This window comes from Hippocampus guttulatus, chromosome 8 (genome assembly GCF_054856545.1).
Source record: "Hippocampus guttulatus isolate MCC_2025c chromosome 8, RoL_Hgut_1.0, whole genome shotgun sequence".
NCBI lineage: Eukaryota > Metazoa > Chordata > Actinopteri > Syngnathiformes > Syngnathidae > Hippocampus > Hippocampus guttulatus.
In genome coordinates, this window is record NC_141268.1 from 17,150,468 (window position 1) to 17,175,937 (window position 25,470).

A 25,470-nucleotide genomic window follows, 5' to 3' on the forward strand; every position below is an offset into this window, starting at 1 on the left:
TGCGTGGGTTTTCTTTGGGTACTCCGGTTTCCTCCCACATTCCAAAAACATGCATGGCAGGCTGATTCAACACTAAATTGTCCCTAGGTGTGAGTGTGAGCGCGGATGGTTGTTTGTCTATGTGTGCCCTCCGGTTGGCTGGCAACCAGTTCAGGGTGTCCCCCGCCTACTGCCCGAAGACGGCTGGGATAGGCTCCAGCAACCCCGGCGCCCCTTGTGAGGATAAAGTGGATCGGAAATGTGGATGGACGGATGGAGTGTATTTTACTGAAAGAAAAACGAAAACAAAAATGCTCTGCATGCAAGAACTAATTGATATGTGAGGTATACCTGGTGGTTCGAATTCCTGCCTCGCAGGTTGAGAGGTCCAGTTGAGAGGAATCTCGACTCTGAATTGCTCCTCGGTGTGAATGTGAGTGGGAATGGTTTTTAGTCTATATATGCACTGCTAGTGGCTGGCGACCATTACTGGGCGTACCCCAGCTAACCAGTGAGCCAAATTGGGACAACCGATACAGAAAACACATACTGGATGGATGGATGGTTACACAGTGGACGATTGAGGTTACTGGTACACTTCCTGCAATTCTCAGTAAAAATATGCCTCGAAAGTTGATCACAACACCTAAAAAAAATATCGGTGACGTGATTCTGATTCAAGTCAAGCCAGATGATAAGTCTCTCAAGCTTGACGGAAGACATCCATTTTATTCACAACACTTTCTATGGAAATTTGTTTTCAAAACACAAATGAATGAGTGGTCAACCAATGGCCCCAGAACAAATCAAATTCAACCACCGGGCTACCACTGTACGTTCCTTAAAAACTGTAGAAAAGTGAAATTTGCCTTAAATATGTAACTTGCAAACTGTAGCACATGGAGAAGTCAGTCATTCAGAGAAAAAAAAAATACCATCAGAAAAACAAGTTGCGACGTCGCACCGGTGCAGCAGGAAAGAAATGTTCCTGTGGAGCAAAGAGACGGAGGAAAAACAACATTTTGGGCACCTTCATATCTACGTTCCATTGATCTCATCGCAGTGCTTCTCGTCCTTGCAATGTTGCCTGACGTAAGAAGTTCCACCAGCCCCGATTCAAAGAAAGCTGTCACAGAGGACCGAGGCCTAGAATAAGCCAAACTAGTTCTCTGCCATCTGGCCTCGGTTGCTGTGTGGTGACAGGTTGCTCCTTTGAGGTTATCTTCAAGCATGTGCTTGTCACTTTGGTGGTGGCAACACGATGCCTCTCTTCTCAATTGCAAAAGGACAGTGGAATAAATTAGACGGCATCGAAAAATTGAGAAAAACTGGTAATAACTTCTCATTAGACTGCTTTGTGGACAAGAATTAATTTAAAGCTTGTACGCACGGTGTTACACAGATTCGAGACCGAGACAGACATTATTATTATTATTTTCATCGTGATTTCAAATTTAAAACATGGATCATAAGAGTTTTGGATCCTTTTGTGCCTCCCTTGCACTCACAGAACAATATGCACTTCAGAACTAATCTGCCTCGACTATCTGCTGCTATTCTCAGACTTCTTTAATGAAATGACTCATCTCCAGTAATGGAGGGACATGTGATTGAGAGGGTAAAAAAAAAGGAAAAAAAAGTGGAGTACATTTAACAGTGAACCATTCTTCGGCTGTAATTACAAAGATCTCCTTGTAATATTTGCCACAGATGAAAAAGGAAAACTTAGCAGTCACGGTGCTTGTATATGGACGAAATGAGCTTTTGGGAGGTTTTAATTAAATCACGAAGGTAGATTCATTTATGAACTGTTGCTCAAAAGCCTGGGGGAAATGTGTCAAATCTCATTAAAGATTCGAATAACAATAACTATGATGATTATAAATTTTTATTATAGAAATCGTCATAACCATCACCAATATCATCCACAATACAGGTGCCAAAGTCAAGGCCCGGGGGCCAGATCTGGCCCGCCACATCATTTTATGTGGCCCGCAAAAGCAAATGAAGCATTTCAAGTTCCATGATGCCTGTTAAAGTCTGAACCAAAATTTCAGATTGTCATCGTAATACACAATAACAGTCATTATTCTTGACTTCAGATTGTAAAACTAGTTATTCATCAATTTGTTGTGTGCCGTGTATGTAACATGTGGAGGTGATTAAACATTTATATGGTTTCCCAAAATTCATAATGGTCTTCCAAGGCAAACAGTAACTACGATGTGGCCCGCGACAAAAATGAGTTTGACACCCCTGATCCACAACAACATGACCATATGCATAAGCTAACGAGAATGAGCTGAAGGAGGCACCCACTGAAGTATTAGAAGCCAGGCACCCGCATATGCGTAAAACAAACAAAGTCCCTGATTTCAAAATCACCACTGCTGAATTTGCCGATTTCCTATTCAACTGAACGGGCAAGACGCTGTGTGTGACATCAAGCAGCCGATCATCACTTTGGCTTGTGAAATCATTCACAAACCAGATTGTAATTGTGTAATTGAGTGCGCGTTTCCGTCTTCACGTCTTCAATATATTTTCAGACACTCTTCATATGCACTCTCATTTTCACTCTAATTATATAAATACTAGTCAGGCTAATGTATTTAATACTTACGGTACATATTTAGTTTCATTTAAGCCCTAAAAACACGAATGGAAGAAGCGTAAAGCAGACTGTTACTTTGTCTCAATGAGTCCCTGTGAAAAACATGTACGCCCATTTTTAATTTAGTAAAAAAATGCATATTAATAAGATAAGATAAGATAAGATAAACTTTATTTGTCCCACACTGGGGAAATTTGGGATGTACAAAACACGGAGCGTCTTAAATACACTTGGCTGCTATTGGTGATTGGCTTCTTCTTCGTGGGTGCCACATTCAGAATTCCGCATTGATGGCAACATTACATGGCGTCGGTTGACACAAACACACACTGGAAATATGAACAGGAAAAAATAAGCAAGTGTATAACCTGTTTCTATGCTGCCTTGGTCATATTTCAAGACCTGCAGCGTTTCCAACTGTTTCAGCTTGTGACTTGTCACATTCCATTACTCACTCCATGTTTGTGAACACTGGATGTGTGTGTGTGTGTGTGTGTGTGTGTGTGTGTGTGTGTGTGTGTGTGTGTGCGTGTGTGTGTGCGTGTGTGTGTGTGCGTGTGTGTTTTCCCGGCTTCGATGCCCACCTCACTCCCAAGTGTATGATCGACTCTGACAGGTTAGTGACCCCTTTTGGAGCTCATGTGTAATACACAATCCCCCCCCCAATATTTTGTTACATGTTGCAGCTCCTCCTCTAGGAATGCGCAGCTCTCATCCATTCTGTCTGCTCGGGTTTGATCTCGCACACGTCCTTTATTTTCACAGCATCCTCCTTAATTAGAGTTCAACTAGAGGTACACGCGTGACGACAAAAACAAGAATCGCATAAAAACTTTCTTGCCGTCCAGAGGAGAAAATGTGCCTGTCACTTTTATTTCATCACTGCCTATGGCTCCTTCCTGATTTAGCTTTTTTTTTTTCCTTTCTATCACGGATTTCTAAATCAAACGCAGACAGCTCAGCAAGGTGAAAAATCCCCTATAACACGATGTGTCTTTATTAATGATATGCCAAATTAGACAAGAGAAATCCATCATAGCATTAGATTCTGTCGCAGCGCAGTCCAACGGATGCTAAAGGTCAATGTAATGAGGAAATTCATTAGTTCATTCAAATTAATTCAATGTAATTCCGTGTTACGTCTCATTTGTATGGTCTAATGCCAAGGCCCTGCATTTACTGTTTTGCAAAAAAAAAAAAACTGACCTTGATCTACCCCGTCACTCTTGAACTTTAACTGAAAACATGAAACTAAATCATCTCATTTAAACAATGACCTATTTGTTTATTATATTATTTGACGAACTCAAGCGGAAGGATTCCTGGCATACAAAATATATATACACATATATATATATATATATATATATATATAAATATATATATATACGGTATAGGGCGGCCCGGTAGTCCAGTGGTTAGCACGTCGGCTTCACAGTGCAGAGGTACCGGGTTCAATTCCAGCTCCGGCCTCCCTGTGTGGAGTTTGCATGTTCTCCCCGGGCCTGCGTGGGTTTTCTCTGGGTGCTCCGGTTTCCTCCCACATTCCAAAAACATGCATGGCAGGCTGATTGGATGCTCTAAATTGTCCCTAGGTGTGAGTGTGGGCGTGAATGGTTGTTCGTCTCTGTGTGCCCTGCGATTGGCTGGCAACTGATTCAGGGTGTCCCCCGCCTACTGCCCGAAGACGGCTGGGATAGGCTCCAGCACCCCCCGCGACCCTAGTGAGGATCAAGCGGTTCGGGAAATGGATGGATGGATGGATATACGGTATACTGTATATATCAGTGTTTCATACAAAGAGACACAAACAGAAATGAACGATCAGGGTGGAAAACGATCTCTAAGAGTCCACTTCACAAATCTGTGATCTCCCTGGCAAACTTTATACCATCTGTCCGTGGAGGTCTGCTTGCAGTTCCCTACAAAGGTACTTTGCACACTTTGACTTCCTGCACGGAGTCCAGAAAATCTGTTTCTGTTCCCGCCATGTCAAGGATTGTGCCTATTGTTTGCTGATTTGAAAGCCTCTTCTATTCACACTTTATCATTGCAGTTGTGTTCACGCCCACAACGGCCCAAATTCAAATTTTTAACTGCGCCCAGCTGCGTGTATATGTAAAAATAACAAAACTCAGTCCGGTCCGCCCCTCCACAGATTTAGACCTCGCCTCATGCTGTATTTCAACGGTGGAAGAAAATAGAATCCTTTAAATTAATTAAATTACATTGAATTAGTGGTTACACAATGGCACTCATTGTGTGCTTTCAAGTAAGAATCAATACTGAGTAGTAATGTACGAATGTAGCTACAGTACAATAGTGTGACTGTGACAAAAAAAACAAAAAAACTTTACAGTGCAACATGTTAAGACGAGATTGATTCTTGCTGGTTACAAGCATCCTTACGTTTGATGCTTGTTGTTCAGTAATAGCTGCCATCAGTACACTGGACAATGTTGGAGGTATACTATCGGGGGCCGTGGAGGTCATCGATAGATTACTCCAGTGGGAATCAATAAGGTCAGATGATGTGGATGGGGTTATCAAGGGGTGTGTGTGTGTGTGTGCGCGTGTGTGTGTGCAGGCAGGTCATCTGACTTGCCTGACTATGTCGAAAATCGAGAGGAGTAGTGCAAGAGACAGTAGGCAGCTTTGTTGCCCAAGCTTACCTGTCGTAGTCGCCATTGCAGAGTGCTCGGACAGGAATAGTAAATGGCTGCCACACCGGGTTTAACGTGTTCTTCACCACCTCTGTTTTATGGCAGATCGTAAAGCTAGACAGAAAGAGTGTAGAGGAGGAGGCAAGAGTTAAAGTGGCAGTGAAATGAATTTGCTCATTAATTCCCTTTATGCAGACGTGAGAGATAAATATGCAAATAAGGGGAGGAGGAGTGTACAACGGAAAGGACAGAGGCTCCAATGCGGGGACACTTTAAATAGGGGCTGTGTCCGACCGGCTTTGTTTATTTCTTGGCTGGTCTCCCAGTTATATTGTTTTACAGACCCCAGAGAATTATGTCATATCTGAGTCTGACTCTCTCAACCAAGCCCTTCTGTGCCACTGGATTTCTGCTATCTACAATGCTTCACAGAGCATAAATCCCTATTAAATACCGCAAACCATCCTCTCGCAAAGCAACAAGGCGTGCCACTTTTATTTGGATTACTTGTGCTCCACTAAGTGCCACAAGCATTAGAAACCCCCGTAAGTCTGTTAGGTACTCGGCCCCATAATATGTTCTTCCTTGCGGTCCCAAAAAGCTACAAGAGTGCTAATGAGGCGTTAAAGGATACACGGTACTGTTTGATGGGAAGAATTTGGTTTTGCATGAATTACCTCTCCTATATGGAGTATGCTTTCTCGAAGTCATTTATGCAAGCCAAGTTGTTTGTGGTGCTGATGTGACCAGTGCCTCTGTACGTAGGAAGTTGTGCACGACTCGTTAAACACTGCAGCTCCTACTATAGTGTCCATACAGTCCAACGCATGCTCACGTGAGCGCTTTTATAGTTCGACAGCATCTTCTCCTCACTTCAAGATGGTTTACATATTGGGGTCGCAGCAGTTGCATTTGTAAGGACCTGATTTTAAGATCGGAGTGTGGAAGGTTGGAATCCTGCTGCGGAACAGAATATGGGATTTATGATGAGCTGCTGGAGACGCGCGGTAATTCACTTCCAGAGAGCCGCAGGGTTGCCCTTCAGCTTTTATTGTTTTTCTGACTGACATTAACTGTTCAACTGTTCAAAATCTTCCAACCTGCTCACCGTCTCCTTTTTTGGGTTAAGATAAATTCACTATGGAAACAAGTTGGTGAAATATGACAAAGAAATACAGTCCGGGATCTTGTTGTAGTAGCGGCAGCTGTTAGCTAGCTAAAATTAGCACTGGGATTCTTCTTGTACATAACAGTTTTTTTTCTCATCATATCATAAAATCGATTAATCCATAGATAAATAGATAGATGGATAGAGACAATTACTTACGTTCCATCTTCATTGCTTCTGTAGAAAACCATAAACGGATCTGATTTCCCAAAGAAGTCCTTCTTGTCTAACTTGTTGGCACAGAACTGCATAGTGGCGCTATCCTAGCATGCGAGCAGATGGGGAGAAAAATAAGCAGAGTAAGGCGGCGTACGATAAGTACCGTTAAAAATTGTATTCAGGTAGATGTGGATTATGTTGCGTGGATTTTGCACGCCGCATGCATTCACACAACATTATATTAGAGTGACAGTTTACAACAACAACTGCAAAGCCATTACGCAGTAAAAATCAATGAGTTGAGAAATGAAAATGCCAAAATAATGATATTTTTGGAAGTAATTCCATGTGAAAATGGCCCTTGCAGTCAAACAGGAGATATTCTTTGGTCACCATGTTACGAATTCCATCTTTTTTTTTTGACTCAGTTCACCATATAAGGTATCGATGAAGCTGAACTTATTTTATTGATTCAGATAAGACAGCTGACCATGCTTATCATTTGGTGAAAGACATGACAACAGGCCCCTATGACGAATTAATTAATCGGATGATTAAATCTGAGTTCTCGATTGACATCAATAAGAAAAAGGAACAATATTACCGTGACCATATATGAGGCAAAAGTGCTGCTGAGAGATTTTCTTTCCCTCTGCCTTATTGTGCACCCCCCACATAGTTTATCATGTAGGGCTTAGAGCATGTCCAAATATAAATCATTGGCTAGCCTTTAAGGCTTGAGGTACTTTCTTAATATTCCCCTCCCAGTGGCTGTCTCTTATTGTGTGCAGCAGAAGAGGCCTGACTAACGCTTGGATGCACGCTGCGGCTAATCTATGCGATACAGTGTTCATTACAGTACTTTCACACACTTTAACAATAAATTGCCGTTGTTGTCATCATCGCCTGAGGTCGTACACCAGGCAGCCAGCGCTCTACTAATGATAGCTTGATAGCTTTTTAATGTCACAGCTTGCACCTCGTGTCAGCCGGTGTGCCGGGTGGCATATCAGTTAAGGGATGGATGCGAGGTTCCAAATGTGACAGATTTTATGCGAGTGTCTCTGCCCGCTCAGATTCCTGGTTCCGTTTTCCCCCCACAGTGACCTCCTGCCTGCGTTTTAATTTTTTTTTTTTTATCATCACTTCCAGCCAGGCACTTTGCAGCAAGCATGAACCACTCCAGTAACGAGAGGAACATCATCTGCCTGCTTTCTTCCTTCACCCTGGGGGTATATACAGTACCTACTGCACATCTGTCACATTGGACACTGGCGTTTTGCAGAGATCATTCCATTTCATCTCGGTGCGCATTCATCTCACATGCTCTTCGTTGTAAGACACATGAACAGCTGTGTATCATGCAGCATGCAAGATGATCTAAAAATGAGGCGCATTATACTGAAAGGTGTTTACATGTTTGAAAATTATTCATACTCATGCACTCAATGCCGATTCATCTTTCCTTGGAGATAGCGATAGTGCATGTACTGTATATGCCTGCATAATTACAGCAGGAGTTGCTCACTGTGTTTCTCATGGGGATGGAACTCTACAGGCTAAGAGCCTCGAAGGCTGACAGGAGGTGACAGCTACCGCTGACTCAAAAGCATTTTGATGTATGTCGTAGTATAGACTTTTCAGGAATTTACAATACAATTAAAAATGGCATCGACAGGGATTTTTGTTTTTGTTTTCTGAGATCCTACCTTGTACTCTAAGCTTCAGAGCAAACCGTGGGAACCCTAAAACCATTTAATTTTTTTCTTCTATCCATCCATCCATTCATTTACCTGTACCAGAAGCTAGCGAGTGTTTGCGTGACCATGCGAATCTTATTCAGATCGGAAACCTCTTCTGCGCTTAATTTAAATGGGATGAGGGCAGCCAATTCCATTGGCGGGAATCAAATCGTCTGTGTTCACTCCCACAATGGCGCAAACGTCCACTTCTAACGGTGCCCGTCATGGAAAAAAAGCTACCAAAAACAAACGAAAACCCCACCCATGCACAGAGTTAGATGAAACTTTACGCTGGACTTGCGCAGGACACGAACACGAGGTACTCTGAAAAGATGTGTGACAACAAGCATCCCACGTTGTTTAGGTCTGTCATAGAAAGTGGAGTGTTACTCTTTTTCCAACCAGTTTCTATTCTCCCTTTCCTTTAATATTTTGTGTGAAACCAGCCACCTAGCGTGTTAGGTTATGTTCCAACCTTTTAGCTGAGCAAGAACAAAATTCTCCCCGTGCTACGCGTAGACGATTTTATCAGCCATTTAAAACATGTTTTACCTTTTATATAACACAATACCATGTCTTTTTGAAAGGACAAAGGAAACCCTCTTATCAATTCATGCATTTTAAAGGACACGTACTCTCAGAAAACTTTATTCTTTCTCTTGCCTTGGGGGCAACTTGCAAACCCGTGTCATATTCCGATAGATTAATCCAGAAGCAAGTGGCAAAACAAAAGCAAGATCTGCTTCTTCTTCTTCCCAGCACATTAAAGACACTGTTCTCGGCTTCCCATTAGTCTTCCCGAGCATTACAATGCTGTTGTGTGTTGCTGCTGCTGTTGCTCTCATTCAGCCAGAGTAAAAGGACACACATACAAAGGAAGTGCTATTGCGGTAATAGGCGCATGAAAATATTAATGGCGATGAACAGTGTTGGGGATATTAAATATGCATCTGCTGCTGCCTCATTAATGTTCTGTAGCACTCACTTGCATTCTTGCTCAGATGGAAGATCAACAGCATCGGTTAATATGGAGGCAATCAATATTTAAACCGTGTGTGTGAGTGTGTCCCTGTCCATCAGCAAGTCCCCCTCCCACTCAAATGACCTCATCATTTCTATTAATTCTATCTGGATTTTGTTTGTTTTTTAATCATATGTGGTGTGATCCATATCTAGCTGCATAGAAATGCCCACGGTGCTTTCAGACTGCACTCGCTTGTCTACAGAATACTCAGTGGGTGAGAAAATTGGATAAGAAAACAAATGAAACGTAGAAAGTTTTTGCTGAAGCTTCTTTTTCCACGGTTAGAACCCCTTGTCAGATTTTTGTGGTGAACTGAAATAATCACCTGAAAAGAGTTTGGACTGTGAATTTCGAGTTGACCTTACAAATGATTTGATCATTTAACGTTTGGGTCAGATGGCTTTCTCACAAAGTGAACCACGACAGAGTTTTTTTTTGTACTGAATGGTCTCTGGCTGGTTGGTACCAGATCATCAAATGTACTCCACAATAGCGGAAGGGGGAATGAAGTAGACGATCCAAATGCACTAAAGGATGAAAATAGTTTCGCATTGCAACGAGGGATTCAATTAAAGGATAATGTCTGCAAAAAGTGAGTGTTTCTGCTTGAGTGTGTGTACGTGTGCTCTGTATGGGGACAAGGTCAGGCTGGGCTGCGTTTTAATTAAGCAAATCTCGGTCTCACACTGTCATTATCCAAGCTGATTTTGGAGGTACGAGTTGGTACCTGCAGGGTGTGAAATAATCCTATATCGATTCACTTCACTGTGTTTGTTTCATCCTTTGTGAGACTAATGTGCACACACACACACACACACACACACGGCCGCTGTAATTCTTCATCTTTTAATTGCACATTTGCTTGGGTTTTCAATATTGCACATTTGCCCCCCCCCCCCTTTTCATCGCCTCCCTGCCTCTGTCTTTGCACAATTTGTTCAGTTTCACTCTCTTGCTTTCCAATATCCTGCTCTAATGTGTGTGCGGTGAGTTCAGTGGAGCACATCCCCAGCTTCAGACTGCAGGCTTAGTCGAGAGAATGATCAGCATTCACCTCATCATGTCGCGGGGCCATTTCATTCAACAATGTGCCACTCCACTGGGTGACAACAGATGTCCTGTCTGCTGTGTTGTGAGAGGGGTGAACGGGTCAGAACTAGCCGCTAGCATAAACACGCAACCATATATGGGTTGGGAGATAAAATAACTTGATATCAATGGAGTGGGTATTTGGCAATCTCTGTAATGTGAATTCAGCGGTGGAAATAGGGTCGTTGCTTTTCTTGCCCCCCCCCCCCCCCCTTACACACACACACACATTTCCCCATCTGACTGAGTGCTCCCACAAATGCGTACAAGTAGCTACTGGCCATCAACTCATTCTGCCGCCGGTCATCATGGTAAAACAAAAACGGTGTGTGCATTGGGACACTCCACATTAAAGGTGGGCGGGGTCAGTTGTGGCTCATTCGACAAGTGCCAGCCCCTCAAAACAGGCAAATTTAAACTGCAATGAAAAAAAAAAAAATGTTTGCCAAAGGTGTACTGTAATACTTGAGCCTTGAGGTATTTTCACAAAAGTGTCTCACAGATGTTTTATTAACCCTTATATACAAAAATAATGATAACCTGGAACTTGATAATAACCTGTCCACTGTAGTGACCGCTATCCCCGAAAGGGTTAAGATACTGGGGAATGGTTTTCGCTGGTGGAAACACTGCAAATTATGCCCCCTGAAATTTTCGCCAACCTGTGGGACAGGGCGCCTCAAGTCAAACCTTGCCAGCAAGATGAATTCTCGCAGTATTTGTGAGTTCACAAATCCCAGAGAATCCATCTTGTCCCCAGCCTGCCGATTTCCTCCAAGAACGCATCACTGGTTGTGCGGAGCAGTCATGAAGCAACAGTATGTTTGGCGGCTGCTGTGACAAAGAGAGGAAGCGCCGAGGCCAGGGGAGATAAACAAACTAAGCATGGCGACACCAGAAGACGAATGCACGGACGCTGCAAATAATTCTGTTCTCGTTTCCTTTTTGAAGGAAGAACAGCGGGTGACGCTTTGTGCATTTTTAGTTGGTTTTCATTTGTTGCCGTGATTGGTCAAAACAAACGTTTGGTAGGCCTGCACAAGTTTCTGCTTCGCCCAATCAAGTCAAAGTATTGTACTAAAAGTTCCGGCTTTCCCGAGCAGATCACATTGGAGCAGTCCCAGATTGATGGTGTGGAGAACTCCTTTGAGTGATTCATGTGATCACTCTGGCTCTTGCCACGTTACCTCCCCTCAGGGACCAAAGAAATTGCTGGGATTGCTGCTGGGTGAAGTTGATATATCGTTGTATCTATTTAACCATAAAAAGGGTTTCACAATTTGATGTCAAGCATAATTTTATTTATTTTTTTGTCTTGAGAGCAGTGTTTCCCATCCTTTACTGAGCCAAGGCTCATATTTTACATTCAAAAAAGACCACGAAAACATGCCACGCAAAGATGTATATGCCGTACGCCTGTATTGATGTTGTCGTCTCATTTTACTCCCAAATGTACTCACGCAATGTGAAATATGGCAATGTTTAGTAAATCCGTGATCAATATTCCGCGGTATGAACAGCATTTCGAGCAACTTCTGCAAAGGGTCAATTATGATAATAATGACTGTTTACTTACTCTGCAGTTACTCAGCTCCTCTGCAGACAGGATGATGGTGCCGCATTTCTTCCCTGGGATCCCTCTGTGGTAGGACAGCCGAAAGATTTTATGATCAGTGACAAAAATTAATTAGAGCATCATTCATGCTCGGCAACATTGAATTCATATTTTGTGGCTTTGGCAGTTGTGCTGTGCCAAGGTCACCTCTGTATCTAGCGTCTACGGGAGCATATGTCACTCTGTGGCTGAACGTAGCAATATAGCTCGCTGCTATGCATTGGAGTATACGCTCACCGGCCACAACAGTTGGTACACCTGTAGAGTACCATCAGATAAAAAGCATACGCCACAAAGTACAGGTACATGAAAGCAGCGCTGCATATTAGAAATACAGCGACCAAATCCAACCACCATAACACAAATACAGTTTCACAGAATAATGAATAAATATGACTCTGACGGGTACCTAATAAAGAGTCTGATAAGTCGTTGCAAAAGTGGCCCAACTTAAAAAGAAAAAAAAAATCAGAATATTTTTCTCTCTCTCTTTGGCTCATTCCTAAATGGAAGATGAACAAACACGAGTCTGATCACTCACGAGCCAAAAGACAATGAGTGCCGCATTGAACATTTAACATCAAACGAGGCTTGCACTGTTATCTCATGCAAATTGAGGTCGTGATTCGCATGTGTTCATTTGCATGTTTTTTAAACGGTCCAGATCAAATGGTTATCAAAGAAAAAGAAAAATGTAAGAAGCAGAAAGTATAGTCTGTTATCTGCAATATACGCCATATCCTAAATATACCATACATCCATCCATCCATTTTCCGAACCGCTTGATCCTCACTAGGGTCGCGGGGGGTGCTGGAGCCTATCCCAGCCACCTCCGGGCAGTAGGCGGGGGACACCCTGAATCAGTTGCCAGCCAATCGCAGGGCACACAGAGACGAACAACCATCCACGCCATATTTGTACTTATTTATTCAGTTATAAATTGGACTAATTACATTACCCGCGATACAGAATTCACAATACTTTCCAAATTTGGGGGAGAAATGATGTGAGCGCAGTAATATTGGACAACATACAGTCAAAACGGTGATTTACGTTAAGTTAAAAGCCAAATGATTTCAGTGATGCAAGAGACCAAAATAGCCTGCGGGCCGCATCATTCAATTTGTTTGCAAATCCATCTTTGACATTTTAGTTGCCTCTTAAAAGTACTGTGGGCCTCGGTCATCAGAGTTGTTGGCCGCCAACATTGCAGAGCGGCTTAATAACGTCCCCCCCCCCCCCCCCCCCCGGGAGACTAATAATGTTCATCCCCTTAATAATTCATTGGCAAGTTTACTGTCACAAATATTCCCAAAGAAAACCATTAAATATGTGCCAGACCATACATTGTGCAACTTGCTGAAAACGTACTCCAAAAACTTTTCACAGCCTTATTAAAACTTGGTTCTGTTCAGAAAAACCAATTGGGCTGTGGAAGTCTATTTTGCTCTACAAAGCGGCTGTTTGTACCGCTGGGTCCTCTCGCCTTAAATGTTGTTCCTGCACTCGCTGGCGACAAACATTTGTTGCCTGTGCCAGTGTAGATATTCTTAAAAATGGTTTCTATTGCTACCCCCACTCCTGTTTCTTCTCTCCTAAAAAGAATTGTCATCTGTGTTGTGTTGATTACACCAGCTGAGTTATACATGCGCACTAACCCCCCCCCCCCCCACCCCACCACCCCCCTCAACCAATGGTGCTTTGAAAGCATAACAGCACAATCATTTTGTGGTTTCTCTTCAAAATGTGGCACTTGGTTGGAAACAGCAGGCCATCAAATTTTTGTGTGTGTCTCATCTGAGGATTATTAAGGTTGCTGCTGATATTTTACAAGTTCATGAATGACCTTGTTAATCATTTGCGTGTCACGGTAAGCGCTGAGTGTCATATTAGTTTGGAAATATCACAGAAGGCGGGACTGTAACAGCAGGGGCACCATCTCAAGGACGTGGAGGATAAGAACATAATAATGAGTCAATCTGTGGGAGGTTTGTTAACATAATTGCGCCGTAGAGTCGACGTTTTACAACGCTCACCCGCAATATTTGTTGAAACGTGCTTAGCGCTTAAACATTCATTTTGAAAGATCACATTTACAAATGTAACGTTCAATTTCCTCAATATATATATTTCTTTACCGTGGTAGTTTGACAGGGATGCATTAAACACCATATCTCTCGAGAGGGTCAAAATATGTCATGCGCCGTATTTCTCCGAGCACATTCACTGTTATCATTTGCTGTGACTTGTATTATTCTTTTGCAAAGAAGACAAGGAACTTTGAAATGACTCCCTATCAGTTTTTGGGGTGGAAATTTAAAACATTTTATGAGACCGCACCTTTGACTTCTAATGTGATGCACCCAAAAGAGGGGAACTATGAACACGACTCTCCTTCCTTCCGGTTTACAGGCGCTGAACAAAGTGCTCTCCAGCTGTGTGCAGAGGTACAAAGTCAACTCGGAGGAGACATTTATGCCACACATTGAAATACCTCCATCAACGTTCAGGCATGGAGGAAAAAAAAAATCCCTGTCAAGTGATGTGAGAAGCTGTGAGTGCTTTTTGGCACCAACAATTCAATGTAAACACCCACTCGAGCAAAAAACATCATCAGCCACTGGCCAGGAGGTAGAGCCTTGAAACGAGCTCGTGCGGATTTCACCAGATGTGTCTGAAGGTTGTGAAATCCAACAATCAAAAAGTATAAAAGAGGCTATGCTTTGGCGAATAATGGATGCACGCTTGACAAGGAACTTCACGATGCTCAACCGTGTACTGATGTACTATTTGGTAATGAAATATTCATGTCTGCTGTAATGTCACAAATAGACAAAAGATATGAAGATGGCTCTAGTCAGCATTTAACCTACAATATTTAATCCAAATATTTTTGCATTTTTTGGCGACCGGTAATTTTTATAGCCATATTTTTGCATATCATGATCATCACGGCCATCCCATAACATCACACATCATAAGGGTTGCGGGGGGTACTGGAGCCTATCCCAGCTGTCTTTGGGCAGTAGGCAGGGGACACCCTGGACCGGTTGCCAGCCAATCGCAGGGCACACAGAGACGAACAACCATCCACGCTCACACTCATACCTAGGGACAAGTTAGCGTGTTCAATCAGTTTTTGGAATGTGGGAGGAAACCGGAGTACCCGGAGAAAACCCACGCAGGCACGGGATCAAACCCACGACCTCTACACTGTGAGGTCGCTTCGCTAACCACTGGATCACCGGGTTGCCATCCCGTAGCAGTCCATCTTAAATGACTGTCTGTCCCTAGCTGTATCTAGACATTCTTATTTCACTATTAGATGCCTGAATTCCAGCTCATCTCAGAGCTATTGGAAAGACGAGATGGAAAATTATTGAACGCCAATCTAATTTGAACCTCACTATCGATTTAGCACAGCAAAAAACAAGACTCCAGTTCTGGGGGGGAGAGATCTCTTGAGGATGTCACGCAACATGATGGTGCTTCTTCAAATGACCAAAAACAATGAAACGGAATATTCATCTATCTCATAAATGTATCTGGAAGGTGGTGCTGGAACCGTAACGTTAAAGAGCTCACCTTGTAATAACTGGGGATGAGTGAAAGAAAAGACCTCATGTATGAGTGTCACTGAGGATGGATAATAGAACCGGACCATCTATCAGCGGAATGCTTCAAAGACTCTGCATACATACATTAGTTTTTGAACCTCCGGCATTAAAGCAGCACGAGGAATAATTGGGTTGTTGGCTTTGCCTACATTATTGATGTCTAATATACTTTTTCGGTCAAGCCTCTGAGGTCAACGTGGAAAGACCAGACGCTAACGATGCGAAGCCAATGAAAATAACCGGCTTGGTTTGGTTCTTTTTGAGGGCACAAAGGGTTGATCCCTGTGAATCCTGCCTAGCAACAAGTGACATGTAAACATGTGCTATGACAAAAATTTGAATTAACCTGATTACCTCACCAGTGGGAAAATTTAAAAAAAGTCTACAGTCCTCAGAAACATGTTAAATATATTTGATTCCCTTTGATCGGAGCATTAGTGTGACAGTTTGATGACAGCTATTCACAGTCAGATGTTCAAAGTCAAGCTTCGGTTCACAGACAAGGAGCACTTGAGAAAACCAGTTGAAAGTGAGATTGTGGTTTAAAAAAAAAAAGTATCTCATTGATTCAACAGTGCAATTGAAAACATCAAACCTTCCCTGAAAATCGGTCCACAGAAACGACCTCTGACTTGACTAAAACAAAAAAAAAGAAGTGAAGAAGTAGACAATTAAGTCTTTCCACGATTTTAGAAGATGTTTTTTTTTTCTCGAAGCTCTCAGTTACAGAAAAGCCACAAATATAATACTGTATAGAAGTCACAGGGTTTTGGTGATAAAAATCCATTCTTTATATGATGTACTAGAAGTCGATCATTCCGTTTTGAGCACTGAATTGAAAATTTTACATTCAAAGAGAGCGAGGTAGGGGGAGGGGAGGGGTGGGGGAAAGCAAGTACCAAACACACCTGAGCACACACACCACATGAGGGGAAGTACATCCATCAAGCACACCAGTCAATCACATACTCCGCCAACTTGGAAATTGTCATTTTTCCAGATCATTTGAAGCACGGACACAGAAATTGGAGACCCAGGTTGTGGCAATATCTTCCTTTTCTTCAGTACTTTGTGAAAGGGAGGTTGCCTTCTCCAGACTTCTTGTTTGAGCTCCTTCACCAGATATTCAATAGCATTTCGATAAAGTGCACATGCACAGACACTTCCGAATCATCCATTTTTGGTGAGTGCTTTTAGCTCTTTCTTTCTTTTTTTTTTTGTATTATTATTTTTTTTAATCATGGTCCTGTGGACCCACGACCTGCAGTTGAAACCAAGCTGTCTGTATTGCTGACTGGACAGCACGTTTCGCTCCAGATTGCCTTTATTGTCTTGAGGTTTTAGGTCAAATTACTGTATAGGTATAAAATAAAGAAATAACAGTCTGCTGCATCTTTGCCAAGCTCACGATCTATGAGGAAAATAAAAGCCTCGCGTAAAAACCCCATCTTACACTTGATGTGAACTGATATTGTACTCATTGATTGCACTGATTGTCTACCTATAATAAAACCAGTACTGAGGGTCCGATTAAATTACGAACCTCATCATATGAGGGAAATAATAGATGAGAATACTTTCACACACACACACACACACACAGCACACATGGAGGGTGTGATGCGCCGCTGATTCTGCAATGCCTCAGCCATTCATGACCTCATTTAACTTTATTCCAACTACCAGCGAAAGTGCACCATTAATCAAATTGTACTCGGAAAGTGTTTGCAGCCGCACCGTGAAAGTAAGTGAATGGACTTCAACGTGTGCCTGTTTATGAGTTCTATTTGGGAGGAGAAAGTGACTCAGTATCCATCATGCTCTCAAACAAAGCACGCGCTGCATCAAAAGATATCACTGCCCGTCTTTGTCAGAGTTTTGGTTTCATCCGCGACGACGAGGCACTCTGAGGCAGAAACTCAGCTAATCGGAACACTGTCACTCGTGTCCATTTTATTATTCATATTGTCGTTAATATTTGATTTGCCGCCCTTCCATTTGCCCACTGCTTGCCTATCAGAGGAAACACGTTGATGTGCAACATGAAACAAGCCAGGGGAGGACAGCAGTGTTGAGAGGGGAAAAAAAAACGCGAAAATGGAGCACTTGCACGCATTCAGCACAGACTCAGACTCTTCTCGCTTCCAATCCCACTAACACTCGGTGGGGAGCAAATGACACCTTCGGCAATCAGCGTCGTGACAACGTCAGCCATTTGTACGCTTTGTTTGCAATCAATGATGCTCGGCCATCTCATTTGTTTTGGAGGGGGAAAAAAAAACACTTTCATTTGCTAAAACAGCTATCTCGGAGTGTTTTAAGCCTTGCGTGACGTGTGAATGAGTAGAACGTTCCACGGATTTCCCATCTGTCTGCTCGTTCCCAAGCGGTTGACTGCAAGGTGCGGAGTAACCAAATAAAAGAGCTCATTCCAAATGACATCCTTGTATTTGCGTTTGAAGCTGCCTCGCAGATTGAGAAGTCAAATGGAATCCGCAAGGGCAGAAATTTGTTTTCTTAACAGATGGTCCGGCTCAGTGAGAGACGAGTGATCGATCGTTACCTGCAGGAAGAGGAAATTGACTTTAACTCACGTTTAGGAGACAATCAATGTTGGAAGATCACACAACTTTCTGTCATGTCGCTGAACATTCACATACAGGCAAGACGAAGTAATTTGAAGTGCAAAGGCATCTAGAAACGTAAGGCTCTACGACAGGTTCCCCCTTTTGATCCATCCATTCGTTTTCTTTTGTGCCGACTGTGTTGCGTTCATCAAGGACACCGTAGAACAGGGGTGCCCAAACGTTTTTGATTGAAGATTTACTCTCCGCACTTACACACGCACGCCACGATGAGCATCAGCCATAACGGCCCCTAAGATGAACGAAACAGTAACAAGAGTTTTTGAGCTTGTGAAAAGGATGTCACTGCCTACCTTTGTGGGAGACCTGACGCAAGGTATGCGACGCACTTTTGCAACCTGTTAACGATCGTAGCTCACGCTTACCGTTTTGAAATGCTTCGCTCGGCCGTCCAGAGTGCCTTTCTTTGCGAGTGCCATCGGTTAATTGTACACGAAATGCACTTTGCCTGATAGCAATAATAATAATAATAATAATAATAAAGGTGGCATTGCAAGAGCTCTGATCACAAGTTGCAATTGCAGACTGCTGAGCGCTAACAGCTTCCGGTGACGCGATTTGGTTACTTTAATATTTTTTGTGAAAGTGAGACTGATCGGATGATTAGGGTGCGTTAAGACAAAAAGTGTATGACTAACATGCACAGAGACACACACATGTTTGTTTGGTTTTTTTTCCCTCTACAAACTTCGCGATCGACTTGCGAACGGTCCGCGAGCTATCGGTAAGGTCGAGCGCAATCGACATAATGGGCACCCCTGCCGTCGAAGCTTCAGACGACGCCAGATGATTTACGGCACAAGACGGATTTTGAACTGAACCAGTCACCAAGCAATCGGAATGAAAATCTGCATTGCACAGCGTGACCAACATGGACTAAAAGCGATAACCCGCCAAGCTTTCTTCATGACTGACTGACTAAAGTGATGCCCGTTGCATTTTTTGTGTTCTCCACCAAAGTCAGCATGCAGAGAAATCCACGAGCCTATTTGCCGCACAGGAGTCCGTTTGCTTCCCTTTCTCAACCAGGATGAAGAACGTAGCCAAGTTTTTTTTCTTAATGAGCAGCCACACAGGCACTGTGGGGGATGTCACCCCCACAAAGCCTTGTTCAAATAGTTTTCTTTTTGATTCTGATCAAGGAGTCGACGATCCTGTGGGGCAGCCTCTTCGCCGTCTGACAGATTTCTACAGAGCTCAGCAGCCCCGAAGCATCCGTTTCCCATCACCTAACCCCTCAATCAGGAACGGCCTTGGGGCATTACAGGCGCCACTTTTCATCATGGCATCAAGGACTTCCCAGTACGTTTTAAAGATGGGAGTCGGAGTGGGAGGGAGTAATTGCTCCCTCCGTCTTTCCCTCAACTTCTCTCAATTGCGACTTATGTTAATGCTGACAAAGGAAAAGATTCGCATGCTTTTTTCTTTTTTTTTTTCAATATTGTCAGTAGATTCCAAGTTAATTGAAAAAAAGGTGCTTCAATTACAAGAGGGAGCACTTGACAGAAACCAAAGACAAGAACATTGACCGATATGCAATTTGTGTCATGACTGGAAGATCATACCATTTAGTCATATTGGACTGATGCCATGCCTGTGCTGCTCCAGCCTTTGGGGGGGGGGGGGGGGGGGGGGGCTTGCAAGGGAATTTGTGAACAGGAACTATATTCAGTTAAGTCCCTTCTGTGGCATTTGGCTTGATGACAGCAATTCTAAGCTTTCATGTGCAATTTAAGATGTTGTAGGAACAGGAATACAGTGTAAATGAGAATCGTCTTTTGTTGGCACTCTATGAGGCGACAGCGGTGGTAATCGGATCTCCTACACTCGTCACTTTTCAACAAGCCGTTTCGGAGAATAGAGAGTAAAAACTATGTTCAAACTTGAAACGTGGTTCTCTTGTCCAGATCAAAGTAGGGACATGCACATGGTGCATTTTGCATATACAGTAGTACCTATTTGTATACTCTGACTTAATATTGAACCACAGTTGCTCTGTAAAAATGCGCCCTTAGTTGCAAATCAATTGAGCGGTGTTTTTGTCACAATGTGAAATTCAGACTTCCGAGTTACATATCAAGCCAGGAACAGACAGTAGTTCTGACAACAGCACCTGACTAAGGTTGTACGGTTCTATGCTTTGGTTTTTGTGAACACTGGACCCGTAGTGTTCACATTTCAGCTACAGAGACCCGAACCACACCAGAACTCATTTTCAAGCGGACGGACAAACCGCCTGTTCAGGTGGTCTCGTTCTACTTATTTGGTGCACACCAGGGTTCGTATGAAACAAATAGCACAACAGATGTTTGTTTCAACTGAATCAAACCTGCGAGGTACTCCCAAAGAAATGACATATTTGAGCAGCCAGCCAGTAAATGTTCAGTCACAACTCCTCCACCTTCTATTTGACGTAACTCAAGCTGAGAGGAACTGTTAAACCGTGCCTTGCTTTTTGACTGTGTGACCCGTTTACAAAGATCTAGATTCGGCCTCAAAGGTCTTCTCTCGTTAAATATTCCATGAACTGCTCCCAGATGACAGAGAGGCAGCTGGAGCCTGAAACAAAACACCAGCTTCACATCTGCCAAGGCCCAAAAGACTGATAAATCGAGCTTCACTGGAGGTTTAGGTAGGAGAAGGAGGAAAAGCAGCCCTCAAGTAGTAATTACACTTGTGACCATTATTCATGTCTGACCAGCAAACCTCCCTCCAAGGAAATAAGTCTGCTACCTTGTATTTACTGTATGGTTGAGGGAAACCTGACACTACACTGCAGTTACTCCAACAATACATATTAGACTTGTCACAGAGCCAGACCACCAATGGAGGGCTCGCAAAGTGCTGCATTGTGGATTGAGTGAAATGCAGCCCAATCAGACCGAATGACAAGTGCGTAAAGAGAGAGAATGAATGATCCATGGCGGAACAAAACACAGAGACACTTGTGTTTAGAAGCTATAATTAGCCTCTCAAAATCTTGCCGCGCGCCAAAGGATCGAATGCATCATTCTGTGGCGTGTGTTTCTGTGTGGTGTTACTTTTGTAAAGGGACACCATTAAGGCACTTCATTTATCACTTTATGCTAGCGAGGAAGAAGCGGCGAGAAGGTGTCATGACAGCTTTATCAGTCCACTATTCCAGACATCCATTAGCACACCTCAGTCGAGGAGGACAACAGATGGATGCGAGGGTGTTTTGTAGACACGAGCGGTACACAAAAATACAATTAACAGCCACTTAAAAAGTGTTTTCACGCACTCTTGAAGGTGTTTGGCGCTCTAAGCGTGGCTTCCAACCGCTATTATTTTGCATTACAATTGTGTCACACACACTCAACTCGGCCACTTACTGAGGTGGATGTGAAGTCGATGCAGTTTTCACTATGTTAAATGACTGGCACAGAATGATTTAGTGGCGTGTTTCCGCATAAAGTGAACAAATAAACAAAGCCTAGAGGAGCGGGTGAAAGCATCGCCTCCTTGGCAGAGGCAGTCAAAGATCAATTGATACCCATCCTTCATAAAGTCACAGCACACACGTCTTTAACTTCGATTGTAGCAGCAAGCATTTTCCATTGAGTGCTGAATGAAGTAAAACAGGGAAGAATGCACGCACCACTTAGCCACTGAACAGACGCCGACTCAGCTAGCATGCCGTCAGGTAAGAACAAACATTCCATCCTAACAAAGTTATTTGGGAGTTCACAAATTATTGCTGACCTGACTTACTAAATATGCATTTGATACAATGCCAGATGGCTTCTCTTTACCCATCCTCTTTTTTTTTTTTTAAACTGATGTACTAATGAGTCTGGAACGAGGTTGCTCTCATCAATCCACATGATCCAATTCCAATGCGCCAGAGTCCATTATGAACTCCCTCTGCCCCCCGCCACCTCCATCATATTTAATGTCTCAATGCCTTAATTCTCTTTGCGCCATAGAAGTACATTGCAGACGTAGTAGACTTCTGTTACTTCGATGCTTTCCTGTAAGCAACCATTTAGGCGATGACAGATCATGATGATCGGTTGCCTATTCCCTGAGCCATTAACTTGCTGTGGCGGACTTGCTTGTGTGTACCAGTGATCCGAGCTGCGAAGTTGTCGAGGGCATTGTACCCCTTTTAAGGACCAGGTGACATGAGGGAAAGCTCGGCTAAATCTTTTGACGACGACACTTTACGGACCTCAGTTTGAAATTTTATTTTGGTTATGTTTTATGGGTAAATTCAGCAGATTAATTGGATTTCTTTTCAATTCCACATCGAGTTCAAAATTTTGACATTTTCATGTTACTTTTAGTCTGTTTGTGTGTGTAATGACAGTCAGGTTTCGAAGCAAGCCGCGTGGTGTTGATCACTGCTCAGTTCATTCACAAAAGTGTCAACATCTCTGCAGATAATTGGCTTGGCTGCTGCGTTTCTGTGTCCGTCTTCAGGCCTGGAAGAGGGGACAGCCTACAGCACTAACAAATGTGAGCAACAGAGAGCAGTTTTGACTTTGCACTACATTTTCATGAGGAAATCTCTCTCAAAATGATCGCCGGATTCAAGACTGGAAAGGTAGACCTGAAGTTTTATGCAGAGGACTCGTGGGAGACATTTCTGGTTGGACACAGCGAGGCACTCCCTGGGAAATTTCGGAATGATTCTCTATGATTATTTCAGGTACATTAGTTGAGGTAACACACAGCACAACAGGCACAATGGCAAATACCAGGATGTAAAAGCCCACGCTTTCACCTACACACATAAATCCATGGTTCACCAAACAACCAAATCCCCATAAGTAAAACAAAAATGCTAGTTATTTACTTAAAGGTAGACACGAGCGGCGTGACCAGGAGAATCGGCCAGCGAGGCCACTTTTCCACTCGTCTGTGCTGTGTGATGTGTCCTCGAAAGGTAAGGATGAGCCACTGCAAGGCACCCTTAAACATTTTGATGACAGCATGAGTGGATCCACTTGTCCAATATCTCAAAGCTGCAGATTTGAACTGATAAGGTGGATGAGTTGCTCCTGGGGCAAAATCTTCCTTTCTGTCGCTACTTCACCTAGAAGAGCAACTTGGTAAATTGGAGCTTCAGATCCCGTTTCAGTGGCTGACTTCAAGCAGCGGCGATACCGAATCATCTGAATGAGCACGTTGCTGACATTTGCAGCTCGCTCGACCACAACCTTAAAGATGAGAAAAAGTGCTTACAAATCGGTCGGTAAAATAGTAAATCATTCGATGGGGAGGACGAAGGGGTGTAAATGTAACATATGGTCTGTTGTGTTATAATTTTGGTATCTATATTTTGTAAACACAGTCACCGGGTACACCTTTGCATGTAATCCATTCCAGTTATCCTCTATAGTTTTCATTCAGCAAGATGTGTACTAAGGTAAATGTAGCTTGCGGAGATATAGAACTGCACTGGATGATACTCTGTACCAGTAAGGCTTCGGTCGAATGATTGAGTTCCATGAAAGTGAGTGTAAAGTCAATAGCTTTGCCGGTAGCTATGAAAACTGAGCATTGTAGTTTTCGGATGTGTTTTATCGGCATGTAAGCAGGTACAAATGGAAGGGCCAACAAAGTTAGGATGTAATTGTAGTCCAATTGTTGTTCTTGTCCACTCGTTCAGTTTCATACATATTAGGGCCAAGCTGAAAAGTAAAATACGACTTGGTACGAGCCACAGAAATACTTGACGTTTAGAGGGCACCGTCTGCAAGGATGCATCTGCCATGGATTATCTTCACTAGACTGACAGCAACCTCTTCTCCCATGTTGACTAACCAACTACTCCGCTATTTCAGAAGCCTCCAATTTGCATCCATAGAACTACAGATATGAAGGTATTCAAATACATTGCTCTATAGCTTCTTTTTTGCATGTACAGTAGCTGATAGAAATGATGCAGTGTCGGTTCACAAGTTCAAATTGGCAATTTACTAAACTAATGACTGCCTTCAAATGAAACATGTTGACTGTGGCTGTTTGAAACATGAACATAAGCACTTTATTAATGCAGCACGTGTCCCTCCTTCCTCGGGCATTCACTGCACACACATTTAATTGAGATTGGAGGTTCAATTTTACACCTGGTGAGCGCCTCCAAACAAACAGCCTGCATGCAAAATGAGTGCTCTCCGTTAAAATAAAGGCAATTCCGTTGCGGTTATAGCGCTGCATACCCGCTGTTATTTTCAAATCTACGTTTTCCTCTAGCTGCGGCCTCTCGTTCTCTATTAACGCTCTGTCTGACAAAAATGAGACAACATGAACACCTTCACTGATAAAGTTTCCTCAGCTGTGAGTGCCAGTGAGAAATGAGAAACCCAAAGGACCCAATGCCTGTTTCTATGAAGTTCCGGTCCTTCCTCACCCAAACTCAACAGCTACACCTCCATATTGCATGAGGTCACATAAAAATTTCAACAGGTACAAATATAGTGCTAAGAAAAAAACGGTAACATCTCCCATTGCAGGGCACATATAGAAAAACAACGGTTCAAACGCACATTCACACCTATGAACATTTTAAAGTCTTCAATGAACCTACCGTACATTTTTTTTAATGATCTTACACTTGATGGAAGCACATCTAAGTTTTGGTCAATTTGATCGGGCGCAGGCAGACAGATTCTGAGATCCGCGGACAGGTGCGGTGGCTGTCATTGTATTTCATTCAAAAACATGATAACGGCATGCAGAGAACCCTTCCACTATGTCAAAGACTATCAGCGCACTCCTGATGCACTGCATCTAAAGCAAATGAGAGGAGCTACTTTTATTGATGTCGAATCAAGTCGGATGTATTCACGCCCACAACGGCCCAAAACACCCTTTTTAAATCCACCGTCTTGTGCCGGCTTGAACGTGTCTTTGAAAATACCAACACAAGGTCTAACCTGCCTCCGCGCAGAATTAGACTGCGCCTCAAGCTAGACTTGCGCCGAACACGATAACCACTCCATACATCTGTCTTATGGCATAAATTGTGGTCATCTACAAACATGACTTTAGCTTGATTAGCAACGCCTACGGTTTCTATAAAAACACGTACGCTAAAATATGCTCAATTATTACGGTACGCAAAATGTACAAAAATGAAAGACTGATTGCAGAAAATTGTAATTTCTTTATGATATGCCTTCACGT

At 43.0% G+C, this 25,470-nt stretch overlaps 1 protein-coding gene across 1 annotated transcript in view; it reads right to left on the reverse strand.

Moving 5' to 3' along the window:
- cpne5b (copine Vb) overlaps positions 1 to 25,470 on the reverse strand; it is a 68,460-nt gene that overhangs the window by 18,152 nt on the left and 24,838 nt on the right. Inside the window, exons 7-9 of the mRNA XM_086117372.1 lie at positions 12,015 to 12,078; positions 6,584 to 6,687; positions 5,266 to 5,370 (exon numbers count right to left, since the gene is read on the reverse strand). Coding sequence (XP_085973498.1) covers positions 5,266 to 5,370; positions 6,584 to 6,687; positions 12,015 to 12,078 — 273 coding nt within the window. The remainder of the gene's footprint in view (positions 1 to 5,265; positions 5,371 to 6,583; positions 6,688 to 12,014; positions 12,079 to 25,470) is intronic.